The sequence below is a fragment of the Eschrichtius robustus genome, chromosome 14 (assembly GCF_028021215.1).
Source record: "Eschrichtius robustus isolate mEscRob2 chromosome 14, mEscRob2.pri, whole genome shotgun sequence".
In the NCBI taxonomy this organism is placed as follows: Eukaryota; Metazoa; Chordata; class Mammalia; order Artiodactyla; family Eschrichtiidae; genus Eschrichtius; species Eschrichtius robustus.
This window is the reverse complement of record NC_090837.1, coordinates 52,029,798-52,042,566: the sequence shown is the minus strand read 5'-3', so window position 1 is coordinate 52,042,566 and position 12,769 is coordinate 52,029,798. Positions and strand designations below refer to the sequence as shown.

The 12,769-nt window shown below is 43.8% G+C and overlaps 1 protein-coding gene across 5 annotated transcripts in view; it reads right to left on the bottom strand.

The window, feature by feature from the left end:
• The window catches only part of FHOD3 (formin homology 2 domain containing 3), a 491,850-nt gene that overhangs the window by 128,042 nt on the left and 351,039 nt on the right, over positions 1–12,769 (bottom strand). For 4 of the 5 annotated variants that reach the window (XM_068562567.1, XM_068562563.1, XM_068562564.1 and 1 more), the window contains one exon: positions 11,128–11,241. The exons of the other annotated variant lie outside the window; for it this stretch is intronic. In XM_068562567.1, the coding sequence (XP_068418668.1) occupies positions 11,128–11,241 (114 nt within the window). The remainder of the gene's footprint in view (positions 1–11,127; positions 11,242–12,769) is intronic. 5 annotated transcript variants of the gene reach the window in all.

Here is a 12,769-nt window from a genome sequence, read left to right as displayed (position 1 = left end):
AAGAAAATGGCAGAATCTTTTTCACACCTTCAGGGTCACATTCCAGCTTTCAGGATGAAATGAGCAAGCCCCAGAGGCAGCTTTAAGAAACAGGCAACTTTTCTTCATCGTCACTGCTACAATCCTGGAGACAGCTGTCATCAAAGATGGGGATGTGGTAATTAAAGGTTCCTCTGCTCTCCTTCTCCAGCCTGTCACACACCACTTTGGTGCAGGTCTGAGCTTCCCGACCACAGGAGGAAACAGCAGGGCTCCCGCAGCTGCAGTAGAGACTGGTCCCACGGGCTATCTCATGGACTGTGCTGGCTCATGCATAAAGCATGAAGCCATCCTCCAGGCCTGGCTGGCATCATGCTTCAGCCTGTCCAGCTGCCCCTTCTGCAGGCCCTGAGCCCAAGCATACAGCAGTTCTTGCCGGTTCCCTCTTACTTCCCACCCTACTGTCCAAGACCAAGTGAGTCCTCCAGCCAGAAGGAGGTCAGTCCTCTCTTGTCACAGGTCCACCTTGATTAGGCTTTATAATGAACCCATTCTCCTGGCAGCTTCCAAAAGCACTGATTGCCACCAGCCCCTCCTATGTCCTGCAGTTTCCGGGCCTTGCTGGCTTGAACTGAAGCCCATCTTTCCAGTCGTCCCCCTTCCTCTCCACTCCAGGCCAACTTACCCCTCCCCTGCATGCCCGCCTCTCCTCTGAACACCAAATGTCTTCCAAACACAATCTCCCAACTCTTCCAGATCTTCAGGATCATGACTTGAAGAAAGATGTGAAATCACTCTATTTTCTTATCTCCCTCTTTACCTCCCTTCCCCACCCCCGCCCTCCCACCAGGCAAACCTAGGGACAAAGTGCAATTTGCCTTATATTGGTGACTCAGTTTCCCAGACCTCTTACTGGAGGTGTCAGTCATGAGGATGGAGGACCAGTGCTAGGCTCCCCACATTGATGGCCTCTCTTTCTCCAGTTCTTCTATGACGGTTCATTTTCTTCACAATACTATTTGCTGATGCTTTGCTTACCTTCTGTTTCTGCCAGTAGAGTGTAAGCTCGATGAAGTCAGGGACAGGGTCTGATTCAATCAGTGTTGGATTCCCAGGCCAGCACTCATGGTACACTGTGAGCACCTGATAAATACTCAGTGAATGAAATGGATGAGTATGTAATGTGTGCGTGTGCGTGCGTGTGTGCGTGCGTGCACGCACGTTCACAGCACCTAACAGTCAGGTTTCCAGTTGTCACTGGCTACCATGGTTTTGCACTAGCATTGTACAAAGACTAGAGAGTGAAAAAGGGTAGGAAGGGGTGTGTGTTTCTATCTCTATCTATCTAGATATCTATCTATATATGTGTGTGTACACACACACTTTCCAAAATCAACCAAGAAACCAGTCTCTTCCACTATAATAGTAAAGCTTACTCACTCGTGGCCTGGCTTTGTGGGAAGGAGCAGGGAAATGGGACCAGGAACCCAGAAACATTTTCTGAAGGAGAAATCTTCCCCATCCTTCCTACCCATTTTCTCTCTGTGATCTTCTTACAATGCCAGTGCAAAACCACTGTAGCCAACGACAACTGGAAACCTGGCCGTCGGGGGCTGTCCCGCTGGGAGAGGTGCACAAGCAGGGATGATGGCGCAGGGCTCAGTTCATAGCGCGGAACAACTGTAAGTGTCTCCAGCTCTGTGGTGTAGCTGTTCTATCTGCACTATTTTGATGAGTGATATTTGCACTTCCTTGTTACAGAGCTCACCTACCTCTCTTACACACACACAATGTTCTCACTTCCAAACAGAATTACAATATATACCTCTTAAGGTTGCTATAGATACCCTTTAAGTAAACAAGGGTGAGATAATTGTCTAATTTAAAAAAATCTATTCCTGGGAATTCCCTGGCAGTCCAGTGGTTAGGGCCTGGAGCTTTCACTGCCAGGGGCCCAGGTTTGATCCCTGATCGGGAAACTAAGATCTTGCAAGCTGCACGGCGTGGCCAAAAAAATAAAATTAAAAGTTAAAAAATCTATTCTAACCCCATGTTCCAAAGGAAGGAAACAGGATTAGAAGAGATTAAAACTGCTCATATATTTGTTCGCCTGGTTATTTGACAAAGAGGTAGGGGGCAGGGCAGTGAGGAATAGGGAATCTCATGCTGGAGAGATGTAGAGACGAGACGCCCAATAGCGAAGCAGCCAAAAGGCTGACAAAAAGGAACATGGCAGAATTTCATTCTTTTTATGCCATGTTCCTTTTTGTCAGCCTTTTGGCTGCTTCGCCATAAAAAGAATGAAATTCTGCCATTTGCAACAACATGGATGGACCTAGAAGGTATTATGCTTTGTGAAACAAGTCAGACAGAGAAAGACAAATACTGTATTACATCACTGATGTGTGGAGTCCAGAAAATAAAACAAATGAATGTTTATAACAAAACGGAAACAGACTCACAGATACAGAGAACAAACCACTGGTTACTAGTGGGGAGAAGGAAGGAGGGAGGGGCAAAAGAGGGGTATAGGATTAGGAGATACAAACTATGTATAAAATAAATAAGCAACAAGGATATATTGTATAGCACGGGGAAATATAGCCATTATTTTGTAATAGTTTTAAATGGAGTATAACCTATAAAAATATTGAGTCACTATGTTTTATGCCTGAAACTAATATAATATTGTAAGTCAACTATATTTCAATAAAAAAAACTTGTTTCTTGGGGCTTCCCCGGTGGCGCAGTGGTTGGGAGTCTGTCTGCCGATGCGGGGGACGCGGGTTCGGGCCCTGGTCTGGGAGGATCCCACGTGCCGCGGAGCGACTGGGCCCGTGAGTCACAATTACTGCGCCTGCGCGTCTGGAGCCTGTGCTCCGCAACGGGAGAGGCCGCGATGGTGAGAGGCCCGCGCACCGCGATGGGGAGTGGCCCCCGCTTGCCGCAACTAGAGAAAGCCCTAGCACAGAGGCGAAGACCCAACACAGCCATAAAAGAAAAAAAAAACTTGTTTCTTAATTTATTAAAAAACATAAGCCTGTTACATGCTAACATATAAAATAAATATACTTTCCAAAACAAAACAAAAAAAAAAGAAACATGGGACGAGCAGAAAGTGCTTCCCTGCAAAAGCAAACACTTTTATCTTTACAATTTACATGTATGTGGATTCTCCAGTCCTGCTTGTCTTAAGGATTCCTGAATCTTTAAAAAAATGGCCAGTCCAGAAATGTGAACCATCTTTATCCCATGGCTTTGTGGAACCCAGGTTCACTACCTCAGACCACTGTACGTTTGTGACCCCTATTTTAGAAACAGAAGGATAAACACATAATGATTCAAAGGGCTGAGAGCTGAAATTGAGGTATATGAACCCATAAGAATGTCACAATTCATTCTGCCTGAGGAAGTCAGAGGAGTTTTACAGACAGATGTCACCTACTTGGATCTTGGAGGATAAGAAGGAATTGACTGAATGAAGAGAGGAGGAGGCTGGTCAGAGGACAGAGCAAATATGAAGGAAGGGGCCTCAGGGGAGCCTGGTAGCACTTCTGTGCGGTTGCAGTACAGTGAGGATGGGGACGCTGATGGCTGATGAAGCTGCAAGGTGCATGCAGGACCCAAACGCGAGAGATCCTAGAGATGATGTTAATCAGGTTAGGTTCACAGACAGGTAGTGGGAGGCACTCAAGGTTTCTAAGCAGGAAACGGCAGATCCGTATTTCAGAAAGGATGGAAGACATACACCACTGCACTACATAGTCCAGGCATGACACAGATCTCGGACTAAATCTACGGTAGCAGGAACGGTGAGAAGAAGTCGGATCTAAAACCCACGTGGGCTACCGCAGAGTCCAGGTCCCCTAATGCCCACAGTCACTGTATGAAGCTGCCATCAGGGAGCCAGACCCTACTGTAAACTCACTCCGTCAGTGGACAAGTGCGTCTCCTCTTGTGCACTTTGGATGTAACACAATGGATTAATCAGGACCACATTGTGCCTTCCAGGAACTCATTGTTTGTAACAAGATTGCTATCAGGAACTAGCAGCCAGTGAGTAGGAAATTTACTTGGTGCACTGCACCAGGAGCACACAGCTACACAGCTTCTTGGTTTGAACCGTAGGGAATCTGTCCCTGTTGGTATCTTTTTCCTTCTGTTGGCCGTTGTGGGCTCTATGCCGTTAACTGTGATCACAAAGAAAGGCAATGCCTTTTATCCCATTTTACATGCTAATCAGGATTTTCTCTGATATTTTTTTAAAATTAATTAATTAATTAATTAATTTATGGCTGTGTTGGGTCTTCGTTTCTGTGCGAGGGCTTTCTCTAGTTGCGGCAAGTGGGGGCCACTCTTCATCGCGGTGCGCGGGCCTCTCATTATCGCGGCCTCTCTTGTTGAGGGGCACAGGCTCCAGATGCGCAGGCTCAGTAATTAACTGTGGCTCACGGGCTCAGTTGCTCCTGGGATCCTCCCAGATTAGGGCTCGAACCCGTGTCCCCTGCATCGTCAGGCAGACTCTCAACCACCGTGCCACCCTGATATTTTTTAAAATCTACTTTGAGCAATTTAAATTAAAATTAAATTAGTTATCCATTTTAGACATATTAGTGTATATATGTCAATCCCAATCTAATAAGAACCTGCTGTATAAAAAAATAAATAAAATAAAATTCAAAAATTCAAAAAAATAAATTAAAAATAAAAATTTAACTAGAGCCCATTGGACAATGGAGCTCTCAACTCTACTGACACAATGTTTGAAAAAGTACTGTGTAGGTCAAGAGATGGAACACAGCCAGCAAGTGCTTGGGATCCAGAAAAATACATGGATCATATATTTGGAAAAAGCAGTGATTTGAAAACCAGACAAGTAGAACCTCAAGGCATACGTAGATACTAGCAAAGGCCAGAAATAATAAAAGCCAAAGCAGACTAGAACAGAAAGACACAAGCACCCAGACACCCATATAGAGCAGTCCATGTGGAGGAGGAAATCGGGATGAGGTAGACGCAGGTAGCAGCAAATTATACTCGGGACAATGGTCACTGGGCCTGCAAGTAGCTAAGAACTACAAGAGTGAAAGTAACTGAAAGTAGGCAGGAAATGCATGGAAACGGAGACCTTCATTCAGAGGGAGGAGTTACCATATCAGTGGTAGGGACAGGTGTCCTAGGGGGTCACAGGAAGTGAGGGGGGCTTGAGCTCAGTACAGCAGGCTCCCACTCTCCTCATCCTAGCTGCTTGGTTCCAGCTTCCCCAGATGTTCCCGTTCTCTTTATTCCAGCACAGTCAACCACCATACAAAACCCCACAACAGCATATGACAAAAATAACGGACTATTTCAAGGTAGCATATGATATAGTCATATTCCAAAAACTGGGAGGAAGGGGGACTCCTGATGGCCTCAAACAGTTGATCCATCCGAGAAGGTGGGCACCAGAGGAGATGGGAAATGCTCCTATGGGAACAGCTTGCACAGACACATAAACGAGCCCATATTCCTGTTGGTATATGACAAATCGATAGGGAAATGATGGATTGTTCACTAAATGGTACTCAAACAAGTGAAAAAATGTAACTTGGATCTCTGCCTCATACCATATGCCAAAATAACTTCCAGATAGATAAGATATTTCCATGTGAAAACTGTAGCTATAGAAATAATAGAAGAAACCATGAGAGAAAAGGCTGTCCTCATGAGGAACACTAAACCCAGAAAATAGAAAAGATGAATAAAATTGACTCCAAAATTTAAACCGTTCTGCGTGGTAAAAACACCATAAATGTTGTAAAAAGACCAACGTCTAAGGAAAATAATTGCTTCACCTATTGCAGTTTATAAAGAACCTGTATACCTCAATAAGAAAAAGAACACAGTGATCATGAACCAAAAATTCACAGAAAAGGAAAGGTGCCTGGACATATGAAATCATGCTCAATCACATTCATAATAAGAAATGCAAATTTAAATGTTAATGACACACAACTCTTCACTACTGGGGGAAAATGGTTGAATAGTTGAATGACACCCCTTTGGCAGAGGTGTGGGAAAACAAGCTCTCTCACACACCTGTGGTTGAGAACCAAAACTGGTACAATCTTCACGAAGAGCAAACTTGGCAAAAAGCAATCAAAATTTTAGAAATACAAAAACTTGACTTAATAAATCTATTTCTGGGCTTTTATCCTAGAGATGATCACACATGTGCAAAATGACACATGGACAAAAAGACACATGGATAAAAAGACACATGGACAAAAATTACACTGCAGTATCATTTGTAATAGCAAAAGATTAGGGCCCATCATTACAGGACTAGGTATATGAAGAAGCACCCAGAGAACAAAGTATTAAAAAGAATGCAACAGCTACAAGTATTGCTATGGAAAAAGAACCTAGATATATTTTTAAGTGAAAAAGCCAGATGCAGAGTAGTTTGTGTAGTGTGTTACTATTTGTGTAAAGCTATATTAAACACATATATGCTGATATTAACGTAAAATATCTCTGGAAGTACACATAAGAAATTGCTAGGAGTGGTTGCTTCTGGGTAGGAGGAAGCTTCACTTGCATTGTGCACCCCTTCACACCTTTCAAATGTTATACTGTGTATACAATACATGCTAAGCCCATATAAACAGTAATACAACAGAATTTAAAGTTGCATCCTTTTTCATCCCTTATTATCCGTTTATCCCCAAAGGAAGTGTCACTACTAATATCTGGGCTTATAGTCTTCCAGGAAGTCAGAAAAACTCTGCTGGGACGACTATACAAGGTAGACAATTCCCAAACTTCTAAGGACTCCTGACATTAGTCTGTAAGACAGGCAGGTGATTGCCATTTACAGTAGACAACAGCACTATCGTAAGGGGGAAAGAGAGCAGAGTCAATGCTTATGGCACACTGACAGGTCTACAGGGAAGTCCTCCCTGGCCTCCTAAAATCTCCAAGGTGTACCCACTGAGCTCTCAGCATCTTCACCTGCTCATCCCCCCCACCCCAGCTCACAGCGCAGGGGGGCGCCTCGTTCCCAGAGCACTTACTTCCTAGCCCTAGCACAAAGACTGACCCGCCTCAAAGCACCTTCAACCCCCGACACCATTCCCCTGAACTCCCTCCGTAACTGCTGTCACAACACCAGACAAGCCTCCAGCTGCCACTTCTGAAAAGGCCACCAGATGGGGATGGTGCCGCAGGGATGGAGAGAGGATGAGCTCTGACCAGAGCCGCAGTGACTGTGCTGTGATTATTGTTTGCTTGTTTGTTCCATTTGAATATTTGAACATGAATGGTTCAAATAGTCTTGTAATTTTGTTTTCTTTTAAAAAGAAAATATTTAGAACATTTCCACTCAAAAAGCACATTTTCAAAATTGAAGCATTTTAAAAGTCTGCTTTCATTAGACAGTTGCATCTTGTATCCCTGAGGGCTTTTGCAAATAGTTCTGGTTTTCTTATTTTGTTTTGTTTGGGCACAACTCAAGTTGCAATTTCATGAAAATCAATGCTACACTCTCTGTTTTGAAAAGAGCCCTATAAATGAAGCTGTAATAGGAGATGTGGAGATGGATTCGTTTTAATACCCCTGCCTTGATTTAATTTATATATTGTTTCTTCAGTTCTTCCTTTCTAGGTCGATTTATCATTCCGAGTTTTATTAACATCCAACACACTAATATGCTTGGGAAAAAGATGGAAAACTCCAAACTCACAATGATGCCCAGCTGTAGTCCCAAATCGGGCTGACCTGCCTGAAGGGGTGTTTTAGTTGGCCTGATTTTCCTAGGACTTCAGAGAAGTAAGTCTTGCTTCCAAATCAAGGGAAAGGATTTCTAGAACTGCCGGGTACTGCATGGGGCCCTGTCATGCTGTTTATTAGTCAGGAGTGTTCTAACAGAACACGTGGGTTCTCATTGCAAATTTGCAACTGTTCATAATAGCTCAATGTTTTTCCTAAGAGTTTTCTGTTTGGTTTCAATAATTATGGGTATTATAAAACACCTCAATGATAAATCTCACAAACTCTACTGAAGTATATACCTCGGTAAAAACAATCATGTAGGGGCTTCCCTGGTGGCGCAGTGGTTAGAAATCCGCCTGCCAATGCAGGGGACACGGGTTCGTGCCCCGGTCCGGGAGGATCCCACATGCCGCGGAGCGGCTAGGCCCGTGAGCCACAACTACTGAGCCTGCGCTTCTGGAGCCTGTACTCCGCAACGGGAGAGGCCGCGACAGTGAGAGGCCCGTGCACCGCGATGAAGAGTGGCCCCCGCTCGCCGCAACTGGAGAAAGCCCTTGCACAGAAACTAAGACCCAACACATCCAAAAATAAATAAATAAATAAATTAAAAAAAAAAAAAAAACAATCATGTATCTTAATAAGGCAGAAAATATTTGTAAATGTAAAAATAGATTATGGGTGACATCCAAAGAATCCAGTTATTAAATAGGAAAAAGAAAATAAATATACTGTATGAAAATATACATTATCATAAATACAACTGCCATAATATGCTTGGGTGGTAGCATACAAATATGATTTGGAGTTGGGGCCCCTCTGATTTTTCTTTTTCTTTTTTTTCATAGTCACAAAACATCAGCTAGCAAGGTGAGAGTAAGAAGTGATGATGTAGCCCGGCCTGGTGGCTTCCTGGCCTTAATGAAATGGCACATCTGATGTTTCAAATGATCCATCACGTGGTTTTTCAAAGTCGCAGATGGTGATAGTTGAAAAAAATCATGCAAATGGAAAGGAAGTAGGAAACTCTTTGAAGCTTTCCTTGCTAGTGGATACAGTGGATGTAATGAATTTCCTATGGCGGAAGTGCACAGTAAGAGAGAACAGGACGGGCCCCTGCTGTCCCCGGTGACTGGGTCTCAGCGTGCAGGCTCCCTCTAAGGGATTTTAACCCAGTGCCTTCTTCAAGCCGAGGACCACTGAGTTCTCACCTCCCCAGCGCCTGCAGCATCTCCCTGGGTGTCAGACAGAACCCTCAGGCCTTGCGTGCCCCGAGACGAACACCTCCATCCTCGATTTGCTTCTCTTCCAGTATCTTCTGCCTCAGTTCCTTGTTTCTAACACCCACAGGCTCCCGCAAGCCTGAACCCTCACTTTGCTTCCCCTGCTCCCACCCTCCTGGCAGCAGCCAAGTCTGCCCCAACCCGCTGTTCCTCTCAAGCCCCAAGGCCTCTGCCGTTCTTGGCCATGGTCACCTCTCTCAGACTCAGAGGCAGCTTCTGGCGGTCCCTGTCTCTGCAGCCTCGCCCCGCTGGCTCCTTCTGCACTGTTGACAAATTAGAGAGCATCACCAGCTGCTTCAAAACCCTAAAGCCCCAGGGCCTTAGGATGAAGACCAGCCTCCCCCCAGGACACTCCATCCTCTCTGCAAACCAGCCCCTTCCTCCCTCGTTTAATCCCCCAGCAACCCCAGGGGACACTCAGCCAGCCCCAGCAGGGAAGGAGACACAGACAGGAGTCCTTCAGGGGCCTGCACTCCTGGAACAGCCCAAACTGGACCTGGGTTTCCAGTAGGCTGAGGCTGGGGCTTCCCTGTTAGGACCCGGGAACAATGTCCCCCAAAGGCCGGGGCTTGGGAAACCTGCAGACCTTCTATCCTTATAACTTCTCAACTTCAGGGACCTCCAAACTGTCTTCCAACCAATGAGTGGATAATTCACCTGGATACTTCAACTCTGCCACAGCCCAGCCCCAGGTACTATGGGGGACACGTCAATGAATGGAGCCTGGTTCCCTGCTCCCGAGGAGATGGCAGCCAAGCATGTGCGAGGTATGTGATGTAATATCATTCAGACCCTCATATTCCTTACTTCAGCCCCAAATCTCACATCTAATAGGACAAGGGTTTTCTTTACTGGTGACCTCTCTGGGAGCACAGGCAACCTCAGCTGATCCCCAGAAGAGGTGCCCTGGGGTAAAGGGCAGAGAGTATCTTCAGGGTAATCAACTTGTTACCTTATTACCAAGACCAAACTGAGCCCAAATATGCCCAGCGCAGGACCACACTGGACTGTGGAACCTGGGATTTTGACACCATGGGGTTTATGCACCATCTTAGAACTTACAGGTGATGTGTGGCCAGGTAAACCCCATTGGACAGCCCTTCCTCCTGGGGCTCTGTATCCCAACCAAACCCCCAACCACCAGCAGCGCTCAGCAAAACACACTTCAGAATGCACAGGAGAAGATTTGAATTTGGAATACAGATAGAATTTGTTTTAAATTCGGAATTTGAGGCAACTGACTTCTGTGAATCACTCATGTCTCAATATCTGATCAATCATGAGCTGCTGGAAGTTATATCTCATCATCATACATTGTCACTTCCCACTGGACCCACATGGTGGGGTTCACACAGGGCTTTCATGTGTACTTTTTCATCTGCTCATCAAAACCACCCTCTAAGGTAAGGGTTGGCATAAGGGGCATCTACCCTCAGGGATTAAATAACTTCCCACTGAGTGAGCTGGAACCCTAGCCTGTCTTCTCTAACTCAGCACTCTTGCCATATAAGGTTACCTGTTTTTAATTGTTCTAAGATTACAGGTCTTACCTTTCCCTTGTAAACACATCCTGTGCAATCATTCGCTTCTAGGAGTAATAATCAGTTCATTTCTGGTGGTCTAATTAGTACCCTTGCCAAGTTACATTCCTTCCATGGACCCACACAATTTGTTTCTCTTCTGGCAGGTCCTGGATTAATTACACAACACCTTAACAGGCCCACTACCTCCTGATTTACATACAATGAATCATTCAGAGGTGAAAACTGATGTGTATAAGACAAATTGCACGGTTTACACAAAATCTAGAACAGTTTTAAGAGGTTTATAGAAACATTCACATTTAAATATTTTAGAACAAACTGGTATACCTCTCTGTAGTATGTAGGGAGATAAGACAGTATTACCAATAAAATATCACCTCTAATAAAATATTTACTTAGTACACAGTGTGAAAGAGACAGAAAAGATTCTTACCTTTGGGCTATATTCTGTAAAGGGAAATATTTCAGATTATTCTTTTCATTTTATACTTTTCCTTTGGGCCCTCTTAATCAAACTGATTCACTTCACTTGAGGACAGGGAAGTCATCACCATGCTTCTTCTAAAACCCACCTTTCCAGCCCGGCCTCCTGTGGAGGTGAAAGAGGTGACGTGAGGGTGATGGGCACATTGGATCCAGACGAAGGTCTCGAGGAGTGATGAGAGTTGTTGCCAAAGTTGCTGTATCTGGAGAGTGCAGAGATTTAAGTTGTGGGGCAGGAAGGGACAGAAAAATGGGTACAAGTCAATAAATGAATAACACTTGGCAAACTGTTAATTTTTGCAAGAAAAACAGGTCTGGAAATGCTAGCACTGTTAGTGATTACCCTAACTTGAAGAAACTTGGTAACTTCTTTGTTTTATTTCTCATCAGAAAAATTTCCCAAAGTCAAAAACTATTAGGCAGCAGGATTTATGACAAAGGGTTTAAATAAAACCCTCATATTTCCTTTCTTTTTAAGTGTACATTAAAACTAGTTGCTAACATAAATCAAGAATCCAAATTACTTTCAATTGAATCTGAAGATTTTCTTGCCTCTCGTGGTGGCACAATTAGCATTAATTGCATCAAAGGTCTGCAGAAAATACCAGATGATTAGCTAAAGGAACATCGGATTAAAAATTCTCCTTTAGGTGTTTCTGAATCAATTTCATCCATTAAATGCTATAATCTCATCACATGCCCAACGATCAAGGAGAAACTGTCCCCAGACCTTCTAGGCTGGCCTGATGCTTAGAGGTGCACGTATTCGATGTTTTCATCCAATATTTCCCTAGAACCAAAATTATAGCCACTAGGTTTAAATGAGCTTTTATCATTTCCCAGTCATCTCTAACAAGTTTCAGGATTTGAAAAATTCTAGAGTTTTCTTTGTTTTTCAGAATAGCTGTTCTTTAGCTATCTATTTGTATTTAGCTATCATGATCAGAGCTTTGCCTCACAACCTCCTCAGCTACAAGGTAGGGCCGACTCCTTCTTCTAAACTGGTGAGGACACAGTACTGGAGTGTGTGGGACCCCAAGGGTCACTATGATATAAGTGCACAAAGACCTTCCCCCATTCAGTGAGTCCAATATAAACTCCCATCAACTAACCATTCTAGGAAGCAATTTGACCTGAAAATGTGGATACCCCTTGACCAAGTAGGTCTACTTTTGGGGTGTTAATATAACTTTATGGTTATTTATATACTAAAAGTATCACACAGGAAGATACTCACTGGAGCCTCATTGAGATCATGGCAAAAAACCGGCAACTACCCAACCAGGTAACAATGTGAGAATGGCTAAGAAAGTATGATGTAACATTCGTCAATGGAAGATTACACAACCAGTAAAATGATTGCCAATTTATAAGTGATAACATGGCAAATGTTTATAATGTATGTGTACGTGAGAGTGTGTGTGTGTATAAATATACACACACACACATACTGCATGTAACATCAAGATATAATATTACACATTGAGTTTGATCACAATTGTAAAAAATATTCTTAAAGGCTAAAAACCACATGTAGAAAAAAGTGTAGAAAAACAGGCCATCTATTTTTAAAAGTGGAATACGGAGGTGAAATTTCAGTTTTCCTTAATAAATTACATTATTATAATGGGAAATAAAATACTTACATTATCCCAAATCTACCCTGAGTTGCTAAGTCTGGTGTGTTGGCTGTTGCTCTTCTAATCTGCTTATTTGGTATCATGTGTCAGC